The sequence below is a fragment of the Argopecten irradians genome, chromosome 3, assembly GCF_041381155.1.
Source record: "Argopecten irradians isolate NY chromosome 3, Ai_NY, whole genome shotgun sequence".
NCBI classification, from domain to species: domain Eukaryota; kingdom Metazoa; phylum Mollusca; class Bivalvia; order Pectinida; family Pectinidae; genus Argopecten; species Argopecten irradians.
In genome coordinates, this window is record NC_091136.1 from 12,471,983 (window position 1) to 12,493,738 (window position 21,756).

General features: G+C 34.6%; 1 protein-coding gene across 1 annotated transcript in view; it reads left to right on the top strand.

Moving 5' to 3' along the window:
• Positions 1-21,756, top strand: part of LOC138319475 (fibrocystin-L-like) — a 68,722-nt gene that overhangs the window by 19,217 nt on the left and 27,749 nt on the right. Inside the window, exons 9-32 of the mRNA XM_069262630.1 lie at positions 333-406; positions 1,188-1,230; positions 1,625-1,695; positions 1,796-1,900; positions 2,437-2,532; positions 3,145-3,401; positions 4,011-4,120; positions 4,692-4,863; positions 6,499-6,622; positions 7,168-7,308; positions 7,739-7,896; positions 8,482-8,709; positions 10,037-10,152; positions 11,345-11,508; positions 12,027-12,202; positions 13,119-13,248; positions 14,659-14,825; positions 15,135-15,257; positions 15,872-15,977; positions 17,411-17,689; positions 18,129-18,256; positions 18,602-18,743; positions 19,706-19,955; positions 20,600-20,847. Of these exons, the coding sequence (XP_069118731.1) occupies positions 333-406; positions 1,188-1,230; positions 1,625-1,695; positions 1,796-1,900; positions 2,437-2,532; positions 3,145-3,401; positions 4,011-4,120; positions 4,692-4,863; positions 6,499-6,622; positions 7,168-7,308; positions 7,739-7,896; positions 8,482-8,709; positions 10,037-10,152; positions 11,345-11,508; positions 12,027-12,202; positions 13,119-13,248; positions 14,659-14,825; positions 15,135-15,257; positions 15,872-15,977; positions 17,411-17,689; positions 18,129-18,256; positions 18,602-18,743; positions 19,706-19,955; positions 20,600-20,847 (3,608 nt within the window). The remainder of the gene's footprint in view (positions 1-332; positions 407-1,187; positions 1,231-1,624; positions 1,696-1,795; positions 1,901-2,436; positions 2,533-3,144; positions 3,402-4,010; positions 4,121-4,691; positions 4,864-6,498; positions 6,623-7,167; positions 7,309-7,738; positions 7,897-8,481; positions 8,710-10,036; positions 10,153-11,344; positions 11,509-12,026; positions 12,203-13,118; positions 13,249-14,658; positions 14,826-15,134; positions 15,258-15,871; positions 15,978-17,410; positions 17,690-18,128; positions 18,257-18,601; positions 18,744-19,705; positions 19,956-20,599; positions 20,848-21,756) is intronic.

Here is a 21,756-nt window from a genome sequence, read left to right on the forward strand (position 1 = left end):
AAGCCTAATAATATAGGCAGGTTTAGCGGACAATGTAAAGACATGCCAGGTTTGTTGGTGGAAGGAAGCCAGAGCACCTGGAGAAAAACCACCGACCACCAGTCAGTACCTGACACCTGCCCCACATGGGATTCGAACTCGTGACCTGGAGGGGTTGTGGTATATATGTCGAGACGTCTTTTAATCTCTGGGCCACCGCGGCACCAGAAGATATTTGTATATGCAATACCCTGGTACTTAAACGACAACTAAGTAAGGCATACAAAGCTCTACTTAACTTTTGACACCTAAGGTTTAAACTTCAAACAACGTACACTTTATTGTCTTCTTAGGTATGGCTTAGCACTTGACTCGGAGCATGCAAATACTGGACTGATCAAATGTAAAGCTTCTGAAGTAAATATTGGTATGTATATATACTACAGCAAAGATTGGGTAACCTTTGAACCCTGAACAATCTCTGCCAACCTCTTTAGGATAAGATAAGATAAGGTTTATTCTGGTTCAGGACAATCATGAGTCCTCTATACCCAACTGGTATGGATACATATTACATAAGTCATAAATGCATTTATAATCTGTACACATCATACAAAATTGTGGTATTATGATATTGTTGCTTCGTAATTGAAAAAAAAGTTCCTGATTCTTCCAGTGATTATCCAACTTATTCTTAAACGAATTTACATTAATTGCTGAAATTTGCTCTTTCTGGCATTATGATATGGTATGATGACTTTGTTACAAGTGTATTCATGGCTTTGCATTCAAAGTTTATAGGAAGCAATATATACTTTGTAATCAATTGCTTATAAACATCACTTAAACAAATGCTAAAATAATATCTTATAAAAGTTATACACGGTATTAGACCCAATAAGCCCCTTGTCCTCTTTTTGAGGGCTCAATTTCACTTATTTTGACTTACATGCAAACTAAAACTATGAAAACGCCGTAGGTTTCTGTATCTGGTTTCATTTGCACAGTGATTAATGGCTTACTCTGTGCCATAATTTTGTGAAACGTTTGTCTGGACTTGGTCCTATTAATTGTACCTTCATTTTTCAATTTTTTAACTGCCCTGGGTCCTTATTGGGTTAAATACTGTTTGTAGAATAAATTTCAACATTCTTTTTATGGCAAATGATAATACATATACAATGCTAATGCAAATATTTTTGTTGCAGATAACCTTGGATTTAGCATTATTGTTGATGGTCCATATGGAAGGTATAAACTATACCTGGTAAAAGGTTTTCAAAATTAAAAATTAGGGTTAAATTTGTGTACAGAACTTACTGTAGAACATAACACATATACAATTAATTCTGAATTCATACCCAAATATTTTTAATAGTGCCTGTATATAGAATCATGTAACTCTAAAATCTGATTTTAAATTCATTTGGTAAAAAAGTAGCTAGGCATTAAAACATGTAATTAGGTTGTTTACAGTTATAATGAATGCTATCTTTGTTTACATTTTGGAATTTTTTAGAACATTTTGTACCATAATTAGGTTGTTTACAGTTATAATGAATGCTATCTTTGTTTACATTTAGGAATTTTTAGAACATTTTGTCACCATAATTATATTACTTGTATAATTATATTTTGTTTACAGGTCAAAAGTTCATCCAGATCTGACTTGGCTGACCCTGAACAACAAGCTCGCTGTATTCCAAATGTATGCATGTAAGTCTATGATACATATATTTTTAGTTGATTTTTTTTTATTTTGATAGACGTACTTAATGGATGTATTGTTTAAATTATGTAACTGCTTCAATTTTAGATGTGACATCTGTCTATCCAACAACAGGAAGCATTAATGGAGGAACTCTGCTAACAGTGAATGGGAGAGGCTTCGATAAAGATACAACTTCTGTTTCAGTAGGAGGTAAGGTTTTGAGAATTTCACCTTTTTAGGTCAGAATGCCCAATTGCCATCATGCATTGTATGTACTCGTACAAAGTCCGCTGTGTACTAAGTTTTCATTCCATCAACTTCTTATTATTAATCGAAAGGCCCTGGGTACTCATATTAGACCTATAACATGCATGGCTACCAAGTTTGTTCAAATGAATGGATTTGACCTTCATTCAAGTTCACAAGTGTCGACAAATCTAAAATTTTAACGGCTTCTTGTCAATAACTAAAACCCCTAGATACCTGTTATTGGGCCTGTAGCATGCAGGGATGAAGGACTACCAAGTCTAATCATATCAATGATATCTTGACCTTCATTCAAGGATACACGGGTCAAATCTGCTAAAATTTTTAAACAACTTCTTCTCAATAAGTAAAAGACCTAAGGACCTGATATTGGGGCTGTGATATTCTGGGATAAAGAACTACCAAAGTGGGGTTCATATGAATGACCTTGACCTTCAAAAATATCTAAATGATATTTCTTTGTTTCCCATTTGATGTAGGATTGGATTGTATCAATGTCAATGTTGTATCTACATCAGTGCTTACCTGCATCACACCTGCAAGACCTCAACATAATGCAGATCATATCTACACAGGTAAGTAGAGAATTCTGATGGTGTTCATATAAATTATGCGTGAGACAACAAATTGTGTTTGCTAGGTTTGTTAATAGTTGAATTTCGTTCTTATAAGTAGTCTTGAAAAAGGAAAAAAATAAAAAAATAAATCTTGCGCAAGTGCTTCAAAGCATAAAAAAAAATATTTTTCTGCAACAAAGGACTTTGTATGGATCAGGAACTTTTTTGCCCTCAAATCCATCAAATTTTCAAACATGATACTTAGTAATTGAATTGTTGAATATCAAAAATCAAGTACATCATTTCAGCTGTAGTGTCTATTTCAACTATCCTAAATATGCAAAAATTATGAAAATGTGGAAATTTAGTCAATTTTGGTTATTTTTGGTAATTTTTTTTATCTAGAAGTTTATTCAAGATAGTGCTCTATTGTTTCTTTTACAAAAACTGTCAAGAAATAGGTAAAAAAAAAAATCAAATTCAGTTAATTTACTGTTGCTATTGATAGGATGTGAACTGTCCTTTAAAATCTACAGGTAAAATATAATTATTTATAAATAGAACAAAATACAAATTTTGTGGAGAAATCTTATTAATTAAAACTGATCAGAAATGAAATTGTAATCTCAGGGTCCAGAGGAAGTTTGTGTGAAACTTGGGATCTATTCAAGAGTTTTGCTGATCTAGCTGATGTTCGTGAACTGAGTGCTGAAGATGATGGGTATCAGAAAACAACGCTGGAAGACTCATACTATTCCAGTTCTTCCAGCGACAAGTTTGTCGTTCGTATCAGCGGGTTTCTAGCTGTACCTTTCACCGCTAATTTCAGGCTAATGTTGAAAGGATGTGGAGGGGCCAGATGGTTTCTTCGGAACCAAGAAGGCACGGTAGGTAACCAGACTGGCCATTAAGAAACACTATTAGCAACACAAATTACATCTGTCCAGCCTGAACTCCTCCTAAACTACTTGACAGATTTTGATAAAATTTGGTACCCAGAACCCTGATGGGGAGTTGAGTAAACTATATAGGGTTCTGCAGTATCCCTTATCAATGGATCCCGGAGTCATTACTAAATTTGTGCAGTGTGGGTATTATCCAACCGCTTTGGCGACAGTTCTAGTTTAATATAGAATGTGAAAAAGTGTATTTTTTGTTTAGCAAATACCAGTTTTACCCATCCAGTGTCTGCATGTCCATCCATAAACAAACATTTTAATTAGTATACCACATAGTAATGTTGAGGTATCATAGGATCCCTTTGGGACCTAGTTGTGCCTATCACCATTTTGGACCTATCCATCCGACACCAACTAGTTACCAAGCAGACAACCATCTTTGATTTGTTTTGCATGGTTGACTACTTTTTCTCAAAAAAATTCAAATTACCTGTACGTATACTACCTCTGCATTTTGGAATCTGAAGCCGACATACAAAATGTAGTTGAGAGGTGTCCAACTGTTTGATATTAAATCATATATTGGTATCACCACAGATGGAAGAAATTGCAAGCACGACAAGGACGACTGAGTGTGAGTCATACCATAACAACAGGGAGGAGGACAGACAGATATCTGAAGTCATCAACTTACAACAAAACAGGCAGTATGTGTTGATGATTACATTCAGATGTATTACATCCTCGATACTCCAGGGGTTACTATCACTGACATTATATCCACCCCTGGACTATCTCATAGTAAAACTGGAGGTAACAGAAGACGCAGGTATTTTGATGTACATCAGCGGTACACTATGGTTGATATGGACTGTGTTACTTTGAAGTTGGGCCTTGTTCTCTCTGTAATTTCCAATGGAAGTCTCTACACGCCTGTGATAGGTCAGTTGTTTTCTCCTGAACTGCCTCCACTTTTACTATGAGATAGTGCAGGGGTGGATGTAACGTCAGTGATAGTAACCCCTGGAGTATCGAGGATGGAAGTGTTATTGGAGAAATTATAAGGCAATAATGGTATTAAAATTTGGTAAATTTTGTAATGCAATTATTATTGTAAAATAGATAAATGTAATTATTAATTTTTTAATAGCCAAAGAGTGATGCAATAATGATGTAGCATTATTTTAAAACTTTATTAAGTAAAGACAATGACAATTTTTCTTGACGTAACTTGACAAACTATTTTAGTAAATGCAACTTCAAATTTATGATTTTCAGATACTATTACGAAATTGTACATCGTCATGTTGATGAATCTTCGTTTGTACAATGGGGGATGTACACTGAGGACACACCCCCTTTCTATGGGATCAGTGAGGATGAAACAGGAGCTCTAAAAATGGAGGAACAGCAGATCCACTTCTCCAAAGCAGTTATGTTAGAGAAACAGGTACAGTTTAAAGAAAGAATTTTTAAGTCCAACCAAAACAATAATCATAATAATATAAATGAACGTCTGATAGCAAACAGCTGAATTTGAAGATTTACTTATTTTTGATACCGTAGTCGACCCTATAAACGCCCCTTCTCCTTTTTCAGCTTCAATTTTACTTCTATTTAAGTGCAGACTAGAATGCCTTGTTCCTGTCTTTCCTACCACACAGTACATTTTCAAATCAGTTGTCACTGTTTGTCACTGCAACTTTTATCATTGAGTCACATGACAGGCTCGCATAATTGAAGCTATGGTGTCATGTATCAAAATTTGGTCATAGTGACCTGAATTTTCAAGACGAACAAAAGTTTGTCTCTGTCCTAATGTTTCAAGATTTAGCTTTTATCATGCAGTGTGTCAATAGTAAACGTGAAAATTTATGCTAACCTTTACTCTGACATCTACTTTCAATTCAATTAAAATTGATCTTTGACTAAGATCAAGCGTGATAGCTAGTTCTGGTATATATAGAGAATACATGGTTAGTATCTAACAATACAAGGTTTATTTTGGTGCAAGACTTAGGAAAGCCCAGATGACAAGGCTTTCCGTGTAGAGCACCAAAACGTATTGTAAGATACTAACCCTGTATTCTGTTTATCCTGCAACTATTCTGACATTTAAAACGAAGCAAATTGTCAGTCATTTATTTGGTTTCGCTTGAAGCGAGACTTTTCTTTGATGTGGAGGAAAAGATTCATTAACTAGACTGAATGAGTGTGTATTCCTTTTTACTGTCGTGGGAAATATATAAGCGCATCGCAAACAGTACTAGAAATTCTTTTCAGTATCAAGTATCACTGAAACAAAATAAAAATATTTAAAATCAATAATTACCCATCAAAGAATTACTTTACAGTACATACCTTTGCCATAAGCCAAGAAAAAGACGACACCGACAACAAAATTTTCGATATCGTAAAAATGACGTCATTCCAGTGAATGTGACGTCACTTTAATGGATTGAATGACATTTCATTCACTGGAAGGTTCAAATTCTGAGTCAAGTTAGAAAAAGTTCCGTCAGATATGGAAGAAATTCATGTGATCATATTGACGGATAAAGCACTAGTTTATTCGGTAGTTGTTATCGGTCAGTATGTGGGACAGTTGCAGCATAAATGTTTTTTCACCAATGGTGTTATGTTAACTCTTTCCATACTATGTAATATTTATACAAATATTAATTAATATTGATACAAAATAGTAATTCATAAAGTATGAGAGAATGAAATAAGAATGTTGCATATGTATCTGTATTTGCTGATTATTGAATAAAAATATATTTAGAAAGAAAAAAAAAAACTCTTTTCATACTATTATTGACTATAGTTGACAGAATTTTACCCGCCTTCCCCATTGTCGACTATAGTCATTGACTCTGAAAAAAGAAGTGAATATCAACATTCTTTCTTTTCTGCAATGACCTTTATTCTTTTCTGTCCCTATATTTTCTTGAAAGCTTCACAGGTAGAGACTAAAAACTACCTTTGGGGTTGAATCCAGAAAGAATATAAAGTACCGAAAGAGTTGAAGGATATTTCCACCCACGACTGTATAATTATAGTTTATTATATTCTATTTAACCAGGTATTGACTATAGACAACTTGTCCCAGTCTGATGATACCTACACAGAAGAAATCCAAGAAATCATAATTGACAATCCAAAAGCCACCAGGACATACCGATTAAAGATGTTCGGGGCAGTTACAGGTAAACGAATCTCATACTTTATCTAAATACAGTCAGCAGTCATTTGTGTATTACTGCATACCAACTATTTATGATGACATCATTATGATAGCAATGCTATGATAGTTGATATTTGTCATGTTGGTAGGAATGTTATGATAGTTGATATTTGTCATGTTGGTAGTCAAGGGAAATTGCTGTTGGATTGACTGTCTTGTTATTCATTAATTGTCGAAGTAAATTTCTTCTTCATTAATTGTCGAAGCAAATTTCTTAATAAAATTTCAATTTTAGATATAAGCGTTCATCAGCAATTCATTTGGCAATCTATTGGTATAATGAATGCCACCTGAACAGCGGAAAATTGAACATGATTTGAAGTTAGCTTAAATACTAACTAAGAACAAAGCAAATTCTACAAGAAGCACTGATAAGACGTACATGTATACTTCATTGAATTCATCAGTTCTTAATTAACTTGTTGATTAACTGTTTCATGAGTAAAACAACAAACTGAAAATTTAGTTAACTTTAGAAGTTATTTAAAGCTGTGTTTAAATTTCCAGGTTCAATCAACTCATTAGCAACTGCTAACGAGGTACAGGAAGCCATCCAGAGAATACCAGTGTTGAAGGAATTGGCGGATGTTACAGTAACCTTTAATTCAAACTCTCCAATATACGTGGTAAAGTTTGATTCCAAAATTGGTAAGTATTCACTATCATAGCATATACTACATTATGACTGGATTTGTTGAACATGTTAACACTATGCTCCTGCCATAGAATGGATTGTATCAGACAATTTATTTCACTTAAAGATGCTCCACAGCCCTCAGAGCATATTAAATAATATTTATCATATGGACAATAATTGATGTTTTATCATGTACATGTTAAATTAAATAAAAAATATATATATTGTTTTTAATATAAAACATTTTGTTTTGCTTTTGTGTCTGCCCAATCAGAACCTCATATCATATAATATATGGCTTGTGTCATGGACTTTTTTTCAAGATCTTATTAATTATTTTAAATCCATTTATAATTTGAAGTAAAATAAGAAGCTCAAACCTTGAAGCTGCTGATTGTTTTTTACTTCTATATGAATGTGTGACACTTAATATATCAACAGGTGACCTACCGAACCTAGAACCTGTTAATGTTACTGCCCCCCTGGTAGTAACGGTCGGAGAGATAACTAGTGGTCAGTCTGGACGTGATACAATGGCATTTACTATAGGAGACAGTATCACTCCACCCCTGACCTTAGGACTTCCTACAGCTGATGATGTAAGTATATACACCCTTCTCTACCTACCCCTGTTCTTTCCAACCCTTGTCCACTAAGTTGTTCCCCTCGTTCCCCCTACGATGTATCTTAAAAGCAACTTCCATTTGTGGCTACTAAATTTTTTTGATTTTTTTTCCAAGACATTTTCATGGAGATTATAAGTCTCAAAATGGAGATATGTTTGAACTTAATTGTGAAAAATTTGTCATAGATATTAATTTCTTGTCAGATAAATTTTTATGAATTAATTACTTAATCGCGAAAGTCACAAAAATAAATTGCACACTAAAAAAAAGTTGGTACAGTAACACGCTATTCTGGTGATGTACAATGTAAGATATAACCCATTCTCTGCTCCCCCGAAAACAAGTATAAGAACATGAAATGACATTTATTCCAAACATTTATGAAAAGCATTCTTAATGTCTTTGGGAATGTCAAACTTTTTCTGAATTGAATGCACTAGTCTTTCTTCTCTGTAGATCGATCAAATGAAACCTTATCCAAACATTTATGAAATTCATTGTAAAAATTTTGGGGAATGTTAAACGTTTATCAAATTGAATGTACTTTCTTTTCTTTAGATCAGATATAAACTGGAGACAGCCATTGGTGCTAGATGTCCATCCTTCCTTACAAAAAATCCTTTCACCATGTATTCTGAAGATTTTGAGAACCATCCAAGTTTGATGAGACTAGGTGGGGAAATAGTCGGTAACAGGGAGCCATATTGTGGACGATTCTGTCTCAAGAACCCAAACTTCCTGTACTACAAGTCTGCACTGCGAGCCAAACCATTGGGGAATAACATGGTAACATATGGCATACTTCTTCAGATAATTTCTGAAGGCTGCTTGTGATTTTAAGCCTTTTTTAAGAATCTTGATCTGTACAGTAATTAAGTTCCATAACTTGATATTTAATAATTATTTTATGCAACAGTTTATTACCAGGATTACCGTAGATCAGGTTTGTTCCTTTTGCGGATTCATCCCAGTTGTACTGAATTGATGAGGTACTGCCTAATGAAAAACATTTGGATTTTCTTATTGAAAAACTGGCATATCATGATCCATTACAGATGCCACAGATTCATACCAGTACGACTGGTAAGAACTCGTAAATGGAACACACATAAAGTAGATACCATATTTGACCAAATAAGCACCCAGTACCTATAAGCACCCATCCTGCATTTGAGGCCGCAATATCACTTATTATGTTCTTGGAATTAAACAAAACTATGAAAACTATAAATGTTATCTATTTGATTTTATTAGCATAAATGATTATTTAAATTTCTACATTTTTATGAAACAATAACGGTATTTTATTAATATCGTTTGTCAAATTCGTTGACAATACGATTAAGCAGGTACAATATTAACTCTGGTCCCATACACAGCAAAGTCACGCACGTTAAACAATGAACTAATAACCTGTGATAAAATGATTTTTAGGCATAGACAATTCAACCTAATAAGGTAAAACACTACTGTCAGCGATTGAATAGCCAAAAGTTGCATTAAATGTTACGAAGGAAGGTTCGGCATACAAGAAGTTCGACCACAGTGTGTAATGGCGGACCAGCGATTGCAAGTTTGAATATTTCACTACACTTGTCACCACCCACTAGGCGTTTCAGGGCATATCACAGTAAAACTTACTGATGTACATTTTCCATTAGAAGTGTTGTTTTATCTGAATATTACAAATGAGGTAAATGTTTCACTTAGACTGAAATTGTCCCTTTAAACAAACTATGAATACGACTACTTACAAAAATGTATGAAACACTCTCTATTTGATTTTATTTTGCATTTTAATTGATGAATGAAATAAAAGGCCTCTTTGTGTGCAATAAGGTTTTGAAATGTGAGCCAAAATTTGGTCTTATTAAGCACTCTGTAGTATTTTCAATGTTCTACTAGTAAGTGCCCTGAGCCCGTATTGGGTCATATATGGTAACTATATAATTCTAAATCAAAGTCTTTTCTACATTCTTTCTCTAACGCTATTTCATGAGGCTCCTTAATTATGAAATTGTCCTACTTTTGCCAGTATTCATGTTCTGTACATGACTGTATGACTGACAAGAATTTTTAAAATATGAAAGTTTTTAACATTAAATTTCCACAGTTGTGTCTGGCCTATCAAGGTAATGTGGGGACACAGCTGACCCTGAGATGTGTGAATGGTAACACAGAAGCTACAGAGACTGTCGACACGGACTTCACCAAGACAAAGGATCATCAGTAAGGAAATATTCTGTCTGTGTATGTCTGTAAAAGTTGCTCATATGGCTTTTTGGTAACCTAAAGGTTGTCAGTAAGGACAAATTCTAACTGTCTGTCTGGATAAGTTGCTTATAAGGCTTCTAATTAGTAATTAAGATTGTCAGAAAGGTCTATCAGTTTTATTCGATTGTCATTTTACATACGGCAATGTTAATGACCTGCTTTACTGCAGACAATGCTATATATAATAGGTAGGCATTAGTGGTGAAGGAAGCCATGGTTCTCTGAGATAAATGATCTGTTATTGTTACTTACAGAGAATTTCTGGTAATTATATAATTGCGTGTAGTTTAAGACTGTTACAAGTGGTAGATTGTCAAGACACCTGAGACACTTGCCAACATAAGCTCCTGCTATGAAATGACTGATGATAAAGAGTTACCTAGTATGTCATCTTTCAGACAATCTGATTGAAATACAGATCCTTATAACCACTCCGTTCAATAGAGGATCTGACAACATCCCATAAAGGGTCATGTTCGGATGACCTTAATACCACATTTACTTCAGATCAAATGCATTTTCAACACATTGCTACGTCAAATGACAATGCCATTTCGCCCAAATATACATGTACAATTAGCCTTGTGGTGCTCTTTGAGCGGTATGACTACAAAAACGGAAAATATTCTGAGTTTTTTCAAACTATTTCATCCCCTGAAATTCACTGTCAAGATTTTGCGGGCAGCAATTTGATTGGCCATTTCCAAAGGTCACCTGGACATGACCTCTAATGGGATTTTCTCAGATCCTCTTATCCAACGTACGTGATATAGTGATAATAAGGATCTGTTACAGTATTTTAATCAGATTGTCTTTCAGAAGGTATTTATGCCTTATGGATAAATCCAGCTTCTTTAATTTTGACAAGTCTAAATTTGATGGGTCCTCTAGATCTTTATAATAGAGGAAAGGGTATTGGAGAGAGGGGCTGGAGATGTATAGTATTCCTTTGTCCATCCAGCCCCATTTCCAATTTTATTTGGAGACGGGTGTATTGATGTCAATTTATTTCATGTTCTAAATTTTAAGTTTGGCACAATGACTCTGGCAAACATATCCCCTCATTCAGTACATCTCTGCTTTGAATGTGTGTTTTTCATCTATTAATAAACTGGTAAAATTTCTACGAGTCTCATTTTATGAATAGATGGATGTACCGTTGTGTCCAGCTGAGGGACTTCCTGAGCAAGTCCAGTCTCTGTAGACAGTCCAATGCTGGTCTAGTGTCCATCAACTTTACAAGGCCAGTTCACGATTACTACATTGATGTTGTCCACTTGGGGTCAAAGTTCACCACCACCGACACTTCAGGTCAGAAATAGGGTCGTGGGTATTTCATAGTAAGAATAAAAAGATCAAAGATATCTTTCTTGCTCAAAGATGAGATATCATTGTACTGAAAAGTGTCAGTCATTTTGAATTTCTTGAAATTAATTTTGAACTATGTTATAATATAAAATAAATAAATATTTTAATATTTCTCCTAAAAAACCCAAACATATTCCTGGTATCCAAGCTCATGCCAACACTGTTGTAATTTTTCCATCAAGAGAAATGTATGTTGCAATATTAAGTAGAATATTACTCTGACTTATTTATAGTAATTCGGGGGTTTCGAGATCCCAAAACGACGTGGGTAAAGTACAATTTACCGTCGGTTAGTCCCACCTTCCGGTAATTACAATGTCACGAAACACACATCAAATGATGACATCATAAATACTGGAAGGTGGGACTAATCGACAGTAAATCATACTTTACCACAAGTCGTTTCGTTTCGGGATCTCGAAACCTCGATATTGTTACATTTTTGCCGTTTTTTTTTACAGACATGATATGGAAACAGAGAACAAGTCCAGCTATGGCTGGGAGGAAAATGATATCATCAGTTGTAGTGAAGCAACTGCCGAGCAAACATCTGGCTTCATTGTCTTTTGAAGTTACCATGGCAATGCATAATTGTGGTCATTCAGTGCCCCTGCTGAAGCCTTTTGGGGGACAGGAAGTATGAAATGTTAATAATACTGACTAAAATGTTAACATTTAGATAAATAATTACATTTAAGATATATTTTTTTATGAATTAGTTGGATTCCTCCTTCATTTATTTGGTAGGAGTAAGCAGTAATTTCCAAAACAGAAATATATATTCATTGTATTATTTTTTTCAATCTTAAGGATGATCAGTATCTCTCGATATTTTATGTTAACTTTAAAGTTTGTTTTTAGAAGTATATTCAGTACTTTAAAGGGACAATTCAGTCGAAGAGTGCATTAAAATTTCCACATATTTCGGAACAAGTTGGTTTTTCTGTGATATGTCAGAAAAGCCCAATGTGGTTAAATGTGTATGAATTGTTCAAACTCACTTACTGTCTGCCATTACACATAGTGGTTGGATGTCTTGTATAACAAACCCTGGCTTTTACCAGTGTAGTAAAGAAATTTTGGTCTATAACTACTCAAATCGTTCTTAAAGTAGTGTGTTTACCTTTAGTTATTAGATGTATGTCCTTGTCTAAAAAATAATTTCATCAACTCCTCAGTGGTTATGTATTGCATTTGTTTAATGTGCATGACTTTGGCTCGGGTATGGGTACTGATAAATGTTGTACCTGCATAATCGTATTGATCAATGATTTGGAATTTCATTGGTATCAATTAGAATACTTAACAATGTCGTGAAATTTGTCAATATTTCTTGTTATATGTTTCATAACGAATGTAGGACAATACATATATGTCATAATTTGCTTTGTTGTTATGTAACAGAATTAACAGAATTGTCCCTTTAAGAATTGTGATTTCCTCATTAACAGTTTATAGAGATGACATGCTTTAAATGAATGTTCAATGGATTCCTGTTCTTAAGCCAACAGCAATATCAATAATTTAAAACACAAATTTTTCTCTATTTTCAGATTTCTCACAATGTATTTGAAGTATCGACAAAGTCGGGAAAGAACCTGATTGTGACTGTGAAGAGATTAGAAGCAGCAACTCCACCGATCGGAGGAACTGTTACCTTTAGATATGATGGAAAAGAGAAAAGTTAGTGTATTTCCGGTCAAGATGGTGGAGGGTTTATTACTGCATACTTGTGAAAGAGCATGCATAATTATTGTTGACAGGATTAAGAACCATGCTAACACAATATTTGATATCTTATTGTCTCACTTCCAAGAGCAGCTGATGTATTATTGTATTTTTGCACAGGTTTTTGCCTTGTTTTACCTTTTAATTAACTGGTCAATCTGCACATTCTAGGGCAATTATAATATAATACTCATTATTATAAGAGATACCTGTTAGTATAATATCTAATCCTGATTTTTAAATGAAAAGTTTACGCACGGTGGACGTCGACGGACGGTGCATGGTGACTATAGGTCATCCTGACCCTTCGGGTCAGATGACTTAAAAATGTATAGGTTTGCAATAATTTTGTCTCATTTTTTCTATTTTTTAAACACTCGTCGCTTGTCGGGACAGGTATGACATGTATACCTGTCCGTACATGAAAACGAAACTAACCATAACTAGCCACAAAAACCGGAGCCATTTTCAAGATAAAAAGCTCTATAACTTGTACCACACCTAGTGTGGTCTACGTAATTGAATGCCGCAAATGTGGAATTCAGTACGTGGGCCAAACTTCCAACAATATTCAAGAAAGAATGAGAGGCCATTTTCTACGATATCAAAAACGCCAACGAGTATAAACAAGTATCGCGCCACTTCTCCACATGCAACCATCATATTGATGACGTCATCATCATTGGAGTAGCAACCACAGTAAACAACAACAACATCCGCCTACGAACCGAGGAGGCGTGATCACGAATCTGCGCACTCTACAACAACCGGACGGTCTCAACATCCAATTTTAAACTATGGCCAATATCAAATTTACCAAGAAGAAACCTATCCAATCTTCTACTGAACGAAAGCCGCAAAAACACATTCAATGCTCCAAGTGCATTACCAAACTCAGCACCATCGCTGCACTAAGAAGACATATGAAGAACAAACATAGTGTGCAAGTCACCAGATATGAATGCCGCATTTGTCTAAAACACTACTGCAGGAAAGACGTAGCCGCAAGACACGTCAGGAATGTACACCCAGAAGAAGATATCACCCACATCCATCACAACAGAACAATTTTCTCCACGAGAGTTAGCTACTAAACCTACTGCTTGGAAACCACCATTCGAAGCCAGCAAGGTAGATTTCATACAAAACTAAATTCAGAATCACCTATTGCTCCTGAGAAATATCACAGAGAAACACACTGAACAACCCAAAAAAATGACCTTTTGCCTAGATGACAAAATTATTGCATTACCTATACATTTTTGATAGTTTTATCGGCTTTGGTTCTTTGAAATGAGGCCTCAGAAAGGGAGGAGCACTTATTTGGTCGAATACAGTATATATATTTACTTTGTGATATTACAGAGGTGCCTGTTGGGTGGGACCTTGATGTTACCATGGTAACAGACTTCCTGGAGAACATTCACCCAGAGACGATGGGGTCACTGGAGGTCACGAAGACTGGTCATTGTGCAGACTTTTCTTGGACATATAAATTTTTAACAAAGCCAGGAAAACAGAAGTTAATGGAGGTATGCAAGTACAATAAATATTACAAAGTAAATCGAGTCATTTAATTATACATGTGTAAGGTAGCTCCCAAATGAAATCAAAGAACGCAGCTGCTTGCATCCTATCTTGATTTTACCTGAAGGCAAGAGTACATTGTACGTTGTATTGATGCCTAAACATGCAGCACTTGATTTCTCAAATATGCTTTCTAGAGGGACAATTTCCTGTCTGAAAAAGGATATTTGTATGGGGGACATTTTTTTGTTCGAGAAGAAAATTACAAATCTTTGTGTTTCCTTTTGTTTAATTTTGAATTTTGAATTGTAAAGGTGGTGGAGAAAGATTCCATAGGTGGCCCATTCAAATGTGAAGTGAAGAGGAAACGCACAGGACGAACTGAATATGATCCCTGTGCACCTGACCAACTGAAAACTCATCATCATCAACCTCAGGTAATATAGTTTTCATGTTATAAAAATATATATTTTTTAGTGTCTATATATATATAGTAGATAGTTTAAACTTTAGATGGTACTATGTGGTTGAAGATTGATGCCTGGGTAATAATTTTAATTAAGCAATGCTGATGAACTTTTCTGGAAGCTTTTTGGAGTCTACAATGGGACCCATTTTTAGTAAAATTCCCAAGATTTGCAAGTTTCTCCAGGGAAATTCTTTCACAATTCACAAATTTTATTTTGAAAAAATAATGTATTCAAAACACCCTGTGAATTTTCTTCTCTGGTGTCGACCAGTGGTAGTGTCCATGCACAAAGATTAACTCTGATGTGTTTGTTCAATTTTCTTTTAGTTATTGAAACTTAGTTGGGATTGCTTTTCAGGTCAGAAGGTTAAATATGAAGCTCTCTGGTACTGAAAATAGAAAATCTGTTTTCATCTGATAATATATGTCAAATTCATGTCGTACAAATCTGGTTACATAAAGGACAACAAATGTGTTCCATTTTAAGATTGATACCCACACTGTTATTATAACTTGATAGAATATTTTAACAAAAATAAATGAACTACAACTAAAATTTATTCTTTGATTTGTATGTCTTAGGTATCTGTCACTGTGAATGCCATACCTTCAGTCTGCAGTGGTAACTGTGATTTCGACTGGGCAGATGAAGCCACTCCTTCCTTGATCTCCTTCACTCCTCTCAAAGGTTTGTATAGTTTTCTACTGATACACATCCCTGAATAATCATTGACAATTAATATCCAAACCTAAATAAAAACAGCAAACATATTGATTAACATTAGAAAAATGTTATAAATACAGTATTCAATTCCTATTTTTAATGAAACCATAACAATTTTTTTTTACTTTTACAAATTTTAATTCATCTTTCAGTAATTAGTCCAGGAAAATTCTACTTCTTATATGTTTTAAAAATTCCACAGGGTTACACCAGGCTCTGATTTCTCAAAATAGAAGTGCAAACTTAAATAAAAAAAGTCAAAGTTCTCCTTATATACAGTAGTTAATATGTGAAAATAGTTTTGACTAAAGTCAGTATTTAATTGAATTAGGTGTGTTTCAAGACATTGGAACAAGAATGATGAATACGTTGAACTCTCATAACAGTTTTGTTATATAATTAATAATTAAAATAATAATTTTGATATAGGTCTGCACCACAATCACTGATAAGCTAAAACTTAAAATAGTGATTGTTTATTACAAAAGTGATGGTAATGGCATTAGAAGCACATTACATAATAAGGTTTTGCTACCTGGGAAACAAGACTACAACATGCATGTGCTTGATTTTGTGGTTTAGCTAAACATGACTTTGTCCTATTAACAGTCAGGATCATTTAAGGACTTGCCAAGTTTATTCTGTATTTGCATATTACAGAGTTATCTGCCCTTCCGGGTAGGTATATATTGCTTGTGACGTCACATGTTTGTCAGCATAACGTCATACTTTTCCTAGAAAAAGACGTGAATTGCACTCACAAAATAATGATGTAACAATCAATATCTACATGCAAGGGAGCTAACTCTGGAATATGCAAAGATGGAACAGGTGGAGGAAACTTTGAGTACAAAGAGAAAAACCATGCACCTACCTGTGGTCTGTACCTGTCTGCAACTGCCTTAAATGGGTTCCCAACTCCTGACTCAAAGTGGAGGGCATGTACCATAGTAGTTATATGTTAGAACATCTTTGCCACACTACCTGAAAAATGCAAATGCCATATATTCCGTCTTTGCATATTACAGAGTTAGCTCCCTTGCGGGTAGGTATCCATTATTACATCATTATTATGTGAGCGCATTTCGCGTCATTTTGTCCGAAACGTATGACGTTACACTAGCAAACACATGACGTCACAATCAATACCTACCAGCAAGGGCAGATCACTCTGTAAATATCCAAAAAGTCGGAATAGGCATAAGTTTGAAACAATATGATGATAAGTTGGAGGGAATATTATAACTCATTCACCCCTAAAGACACATTTGAACTCTCCTAATTCAAAGGCTGGAAGAGTTCATTATGAATTTTCAGGGGTCAATGAGTAAATTACCTTCAAGCCAATATTAGAGTCCTGTATAGTTAATTTGTTGTCTATTTCTTTATAATTTCAGGTAGGGCTGGAGATCGGCTTTTTATCCGAGGGACTTCCTTCAGCGTTGTTGGAAAAGAAAACATGGTGACTGTTGGGGATACGCCATGTACACTTGACTGTGCTGCTGACTCCTGCAGTGAGACACAACTTGTCTGTATGTTAGGGAATGGACTTCCTCAGCCCAGCGATGTCACTGTCACTATTGCTGGCAAGGGAAGGGCGACGACTGTCACTGACTCCAAATTCATATACACGTCGGGTATTGACAGTTACTCTCCTGTACAGGGCAGTTTAGCAGGTTTGTGATTTTTCTTCATATTTGGCTCGAACACTTATAATTTTAAAGGGATATTCCACTTTGATCATAACATTTTTTGGTGTTAATGACAGAGTTGGACCTATTTTTCTTCGATAATATTGGTTTTTTTCCTCCATAAAGATTTATTTTGCACATACATGTATATACATGTACAATGTAATATATTTTGCAGAAGAATCTATTTGTAGAAAGTTGCAGTCAGATTTTCATTTATCTAATACCAAAAATGCTTGTTTTGGAGTGATTTTTGGTTTGAAATTTGAAGTGCATTGTCACTGCAGAAAATGTCATTTCCATGAATATTTTTAAAGGATTTGAAATTGATATTCTATGCAAATTTATGGGGGAAAATATAAAAGATAAATGTTATTTACACAAAATGTTATAATTCAGAAGTAAAATTCAGTGTATATTTCAGGTGGGACGTTACTTACCTTTAATGGATATGGTATTCCTCAAAATGTTTCTGTTCTGATTGGTTCGAAAAGCTGTCCAATCGTGCCTCCTGTAACAGTATCTAAATTTGTCTGCCGCACACCAGCTCAGGTATGTCAATTTATGCAATTATTAGATTTGTTTTGTAAATCTTATAATTCAGCACTCACTTTTGTCAGGTTTGTTCTAAAAGCTTGATTAATTCAGTTATTATAAACCAAAGGAACTGTACCTATTTATTATGCAGTTCATAAATTTAATTGTATGAGCTCTTTTACAAATATATGGAAACCAAAAGAAATAGTAAATATTGAACTTATTTAGCCAATGATGGTCAGTCGAAGCGATTTATTATATAACTTGGATGATGTTTGTGAAATGCTGATTAAATTAAATCAACTGAAATAAATTAAACAGTTATGCAAAAATGTGGAATTTTGTGCAATTTATCTTCAGTATGCTGGGAAGGAAGTGGTCACAGTTCTGATTGGAGATACAGTGAAGAAGAACCTCCCAGGGTTTATGTACAATCCCAGTTCAACAGTAACTCCTACGGTGATAGCCCGGACACTGTCTGTTCCATACCCAACTGTTTTAGGTAGGTTCTGCTAACCATGCTCTGATACGTTTACTTCATGTTACATAGAGCATATGACAACATTTGACACGAGGTCATTTTTTGCACCCTGTCAATATTACAGTGCAGTATAACTTGTCTAAACCGGATGTGAACGGGACCAGTCTATTTGTTTGGTTTATACAGGTGTCCGGTTTATAGAGGATAGAACCTTATCACAATATGTTCACATGGAAATCATCAGAAGAATTTTTTTTATTACAGCACAAACATTTATTCTCACATATGTACATGGTAGAACACAAAATTCCATCCTACGTTTTCTTGGTTTCTGAGGTGTACATGTACGATCCATTTCTCTCGGTGTGCTACATTCAAATGAACTCTCAGAAGTTATGTGTATGTTTTATTGTTAGAATTCACCCTGAAAAGTATTCATGAATACAATGTACATGAAACAAAACCGACGAATGAAAAGTGAAAAGTTGTCACTATCTAGCCCTTAGTATACCGGTACAGGTAAATCCCCTTAGGTGCCTCATGATCAGTCCCATGTTGTGAAACCATTGCTGCCGGTTTGCCCAAGTTAATTTTACAAAGAAAGGTATAGTAACATCACCTAGACAGTTCCAGTTTTCAGAGTAGACAGGTTCTGGATTATGCAGCTTTTGTGTACTACAGTTTACTAAGAAATTTGCCGGGACCAAACAAATTCATTGGTATAGACAAGTTTCCGGTTTATACAGGATTCGGTTTAGACAAGTTATACTGTACTATCACTGTTAATAATCTATATCATTGACAACATATTATTTTGTTATTAAGTTAGTTTGTCTCAATGAAAATTCAATGCAAAGGTCTTATTTGAGACAGATCCTTTGATAGAATCATGCATCTTTATCCCATGCTTCTAAGTTGTACTTTTAATAAAATTAATCTGATTATATCTACATTTTCTATGTCAGGAATTTTTATGTTCTCAGGTGGAGATAGTGTTGGTTTAACTGGTAGTGGATTTGAAGATGGTGCTTGTACAAAACTTCTACTGGTCAAATCTACTGATTCTACTAGTCTTGATGGTCAGTCTGGCCGATCTCCTGGTCATCCCACTTCTACTGTATCTACAGATCTCGTTGTTATCAGTGATACTGGTGCCACGGCTGTACTACCTGGTGCCGAGCCGGGTGTCTACACCCTCAGGATTGTCTGTCAACATGGCTATGCCTTGACCCAGTATGCAATTTCATTCTTGGTTTCAAAATTTTCCACTGGAATATCCTGTATTTGCATATATTCAATAGTTATCTGCCCTTTTGGGTAGGATTAAATTGTGACGGCACATGTTTGCGAGTATAACATAATATTTTTCATAAAAAGCTTTGCCTACAAATCAATAACGTCATATTCAATGCCTTACTGCAGGGGAGATAACTGTGATATGCAAAGACGGAATAATATCATCAGGTCTTTCTTTTATAGGCAATAAAATGGTGGACAGGCTGATGATACTGCAAAACATTTTATTTTAGTTTGCGATTTAATTTTGTTGGAAATAATTTGCAAAAACGAATGACTATGTCAGAACAATTTTAAACTTTTACATCAGGAAATTATGTTGCAGAGAAAAAGTTGCGAATGAAAAAAATAAATTTTCAAAATTACCTAAGCATATTTACACTTGAATGGCAGTATCCATAATTTGGTAATATATATTATTTTCAAAGCTTAATTTTCTTTTTTTAATTCAGTTGCGGCGAGGAATGCCACACCTAGTCACCCTCCCTTCTACTCCCATCCTTTTCCATTCCCTTTTGACCTTTCATTTCATCTGTACAATAAAATTATTAAAACTTTTCTTAAACCATCTTTAATTATAGGAAGAACTTGCAGATTGAGTACCAGTTTGCTATCACAGCTGTACATCCACTGGCTGGGTCTATATATGGGGGCACCAAAGTGACATTTAAGGGCGTAGGATTCGGTGAGGACCCCTCAAAGATTTCCACAAGGATAGGTAGTCATGACTGCGAGATTGACCCCTTGACCTTTGGGTCCACTGAGTTTGTATGCCAGGTGTCCAGAACTCGGAAAACTCATCACATTACAAACAATGGGTACAGAGCCAGTGAGTATCATTTATAAGTGTCAGTTACATATAATAAAAAGTTTTAAACTTTCCAGAGATAACAACTAAATACAACATTGGGTTATCACAAAGAAAGCTATTCCAATATTGTTAATATGGATATATATTCCTAGGTGTTGATATGTATGTGCAACCATTTTTCTATGCTATTTTTCCATTAAATTTACCTGCAGCATAGTTTCTAGCATACATATGATACTATGTGTAGAAGGAATTTTTATAGATGGTCCTGTGTTTGATAAGTGTTAATTTCTCCCTTTTCATTTCTTAAAGATGCTCCACCGCTGACAAATGGTATTTTTTCCCTATTAAGAATTGGAGTAGACAATTTAGTAGTTTTCATCAGTTACAAAAGTTACTTATTTTACACCATTACCACCATTGAAATCGTTGAGCTTCGAATTTTACTTCCAGTTGAAAATATAAAAAATAATTAATTGCATCCCAAAAAAATTCCGTGGCACTATATCATATATGTAATGAAGTACTGATTGCGCATGCACCAAAGACAAAAAAACATTATTTCATGTTGTTTTTTGTTTTAATTACACATATATACACGATTAAACACCAATTATTGTTCAAATGATGAATATCATTTATGCTCTGTCGGCGGTAGAGCATCTTTAATACATTTGTATAATATATACATAGAACGTACTCCAGAAGAATTTTAATCTGATGCCATCAAGTAGTCATCAGAATTAGTATTACACAATAGAATTTATTAGTAACAAATGAAGAGTGAATTAGCTACTGTAAATAATCGAAATTAATCATTTAAAAGAAAAAAGTTTGTAAATGAGGATCATAGATGATGGCTATATAATTTGATATTTCTAAGGCTGTTAATTTGGCTGTCACATTGACCAGGCTATATAATTTGAT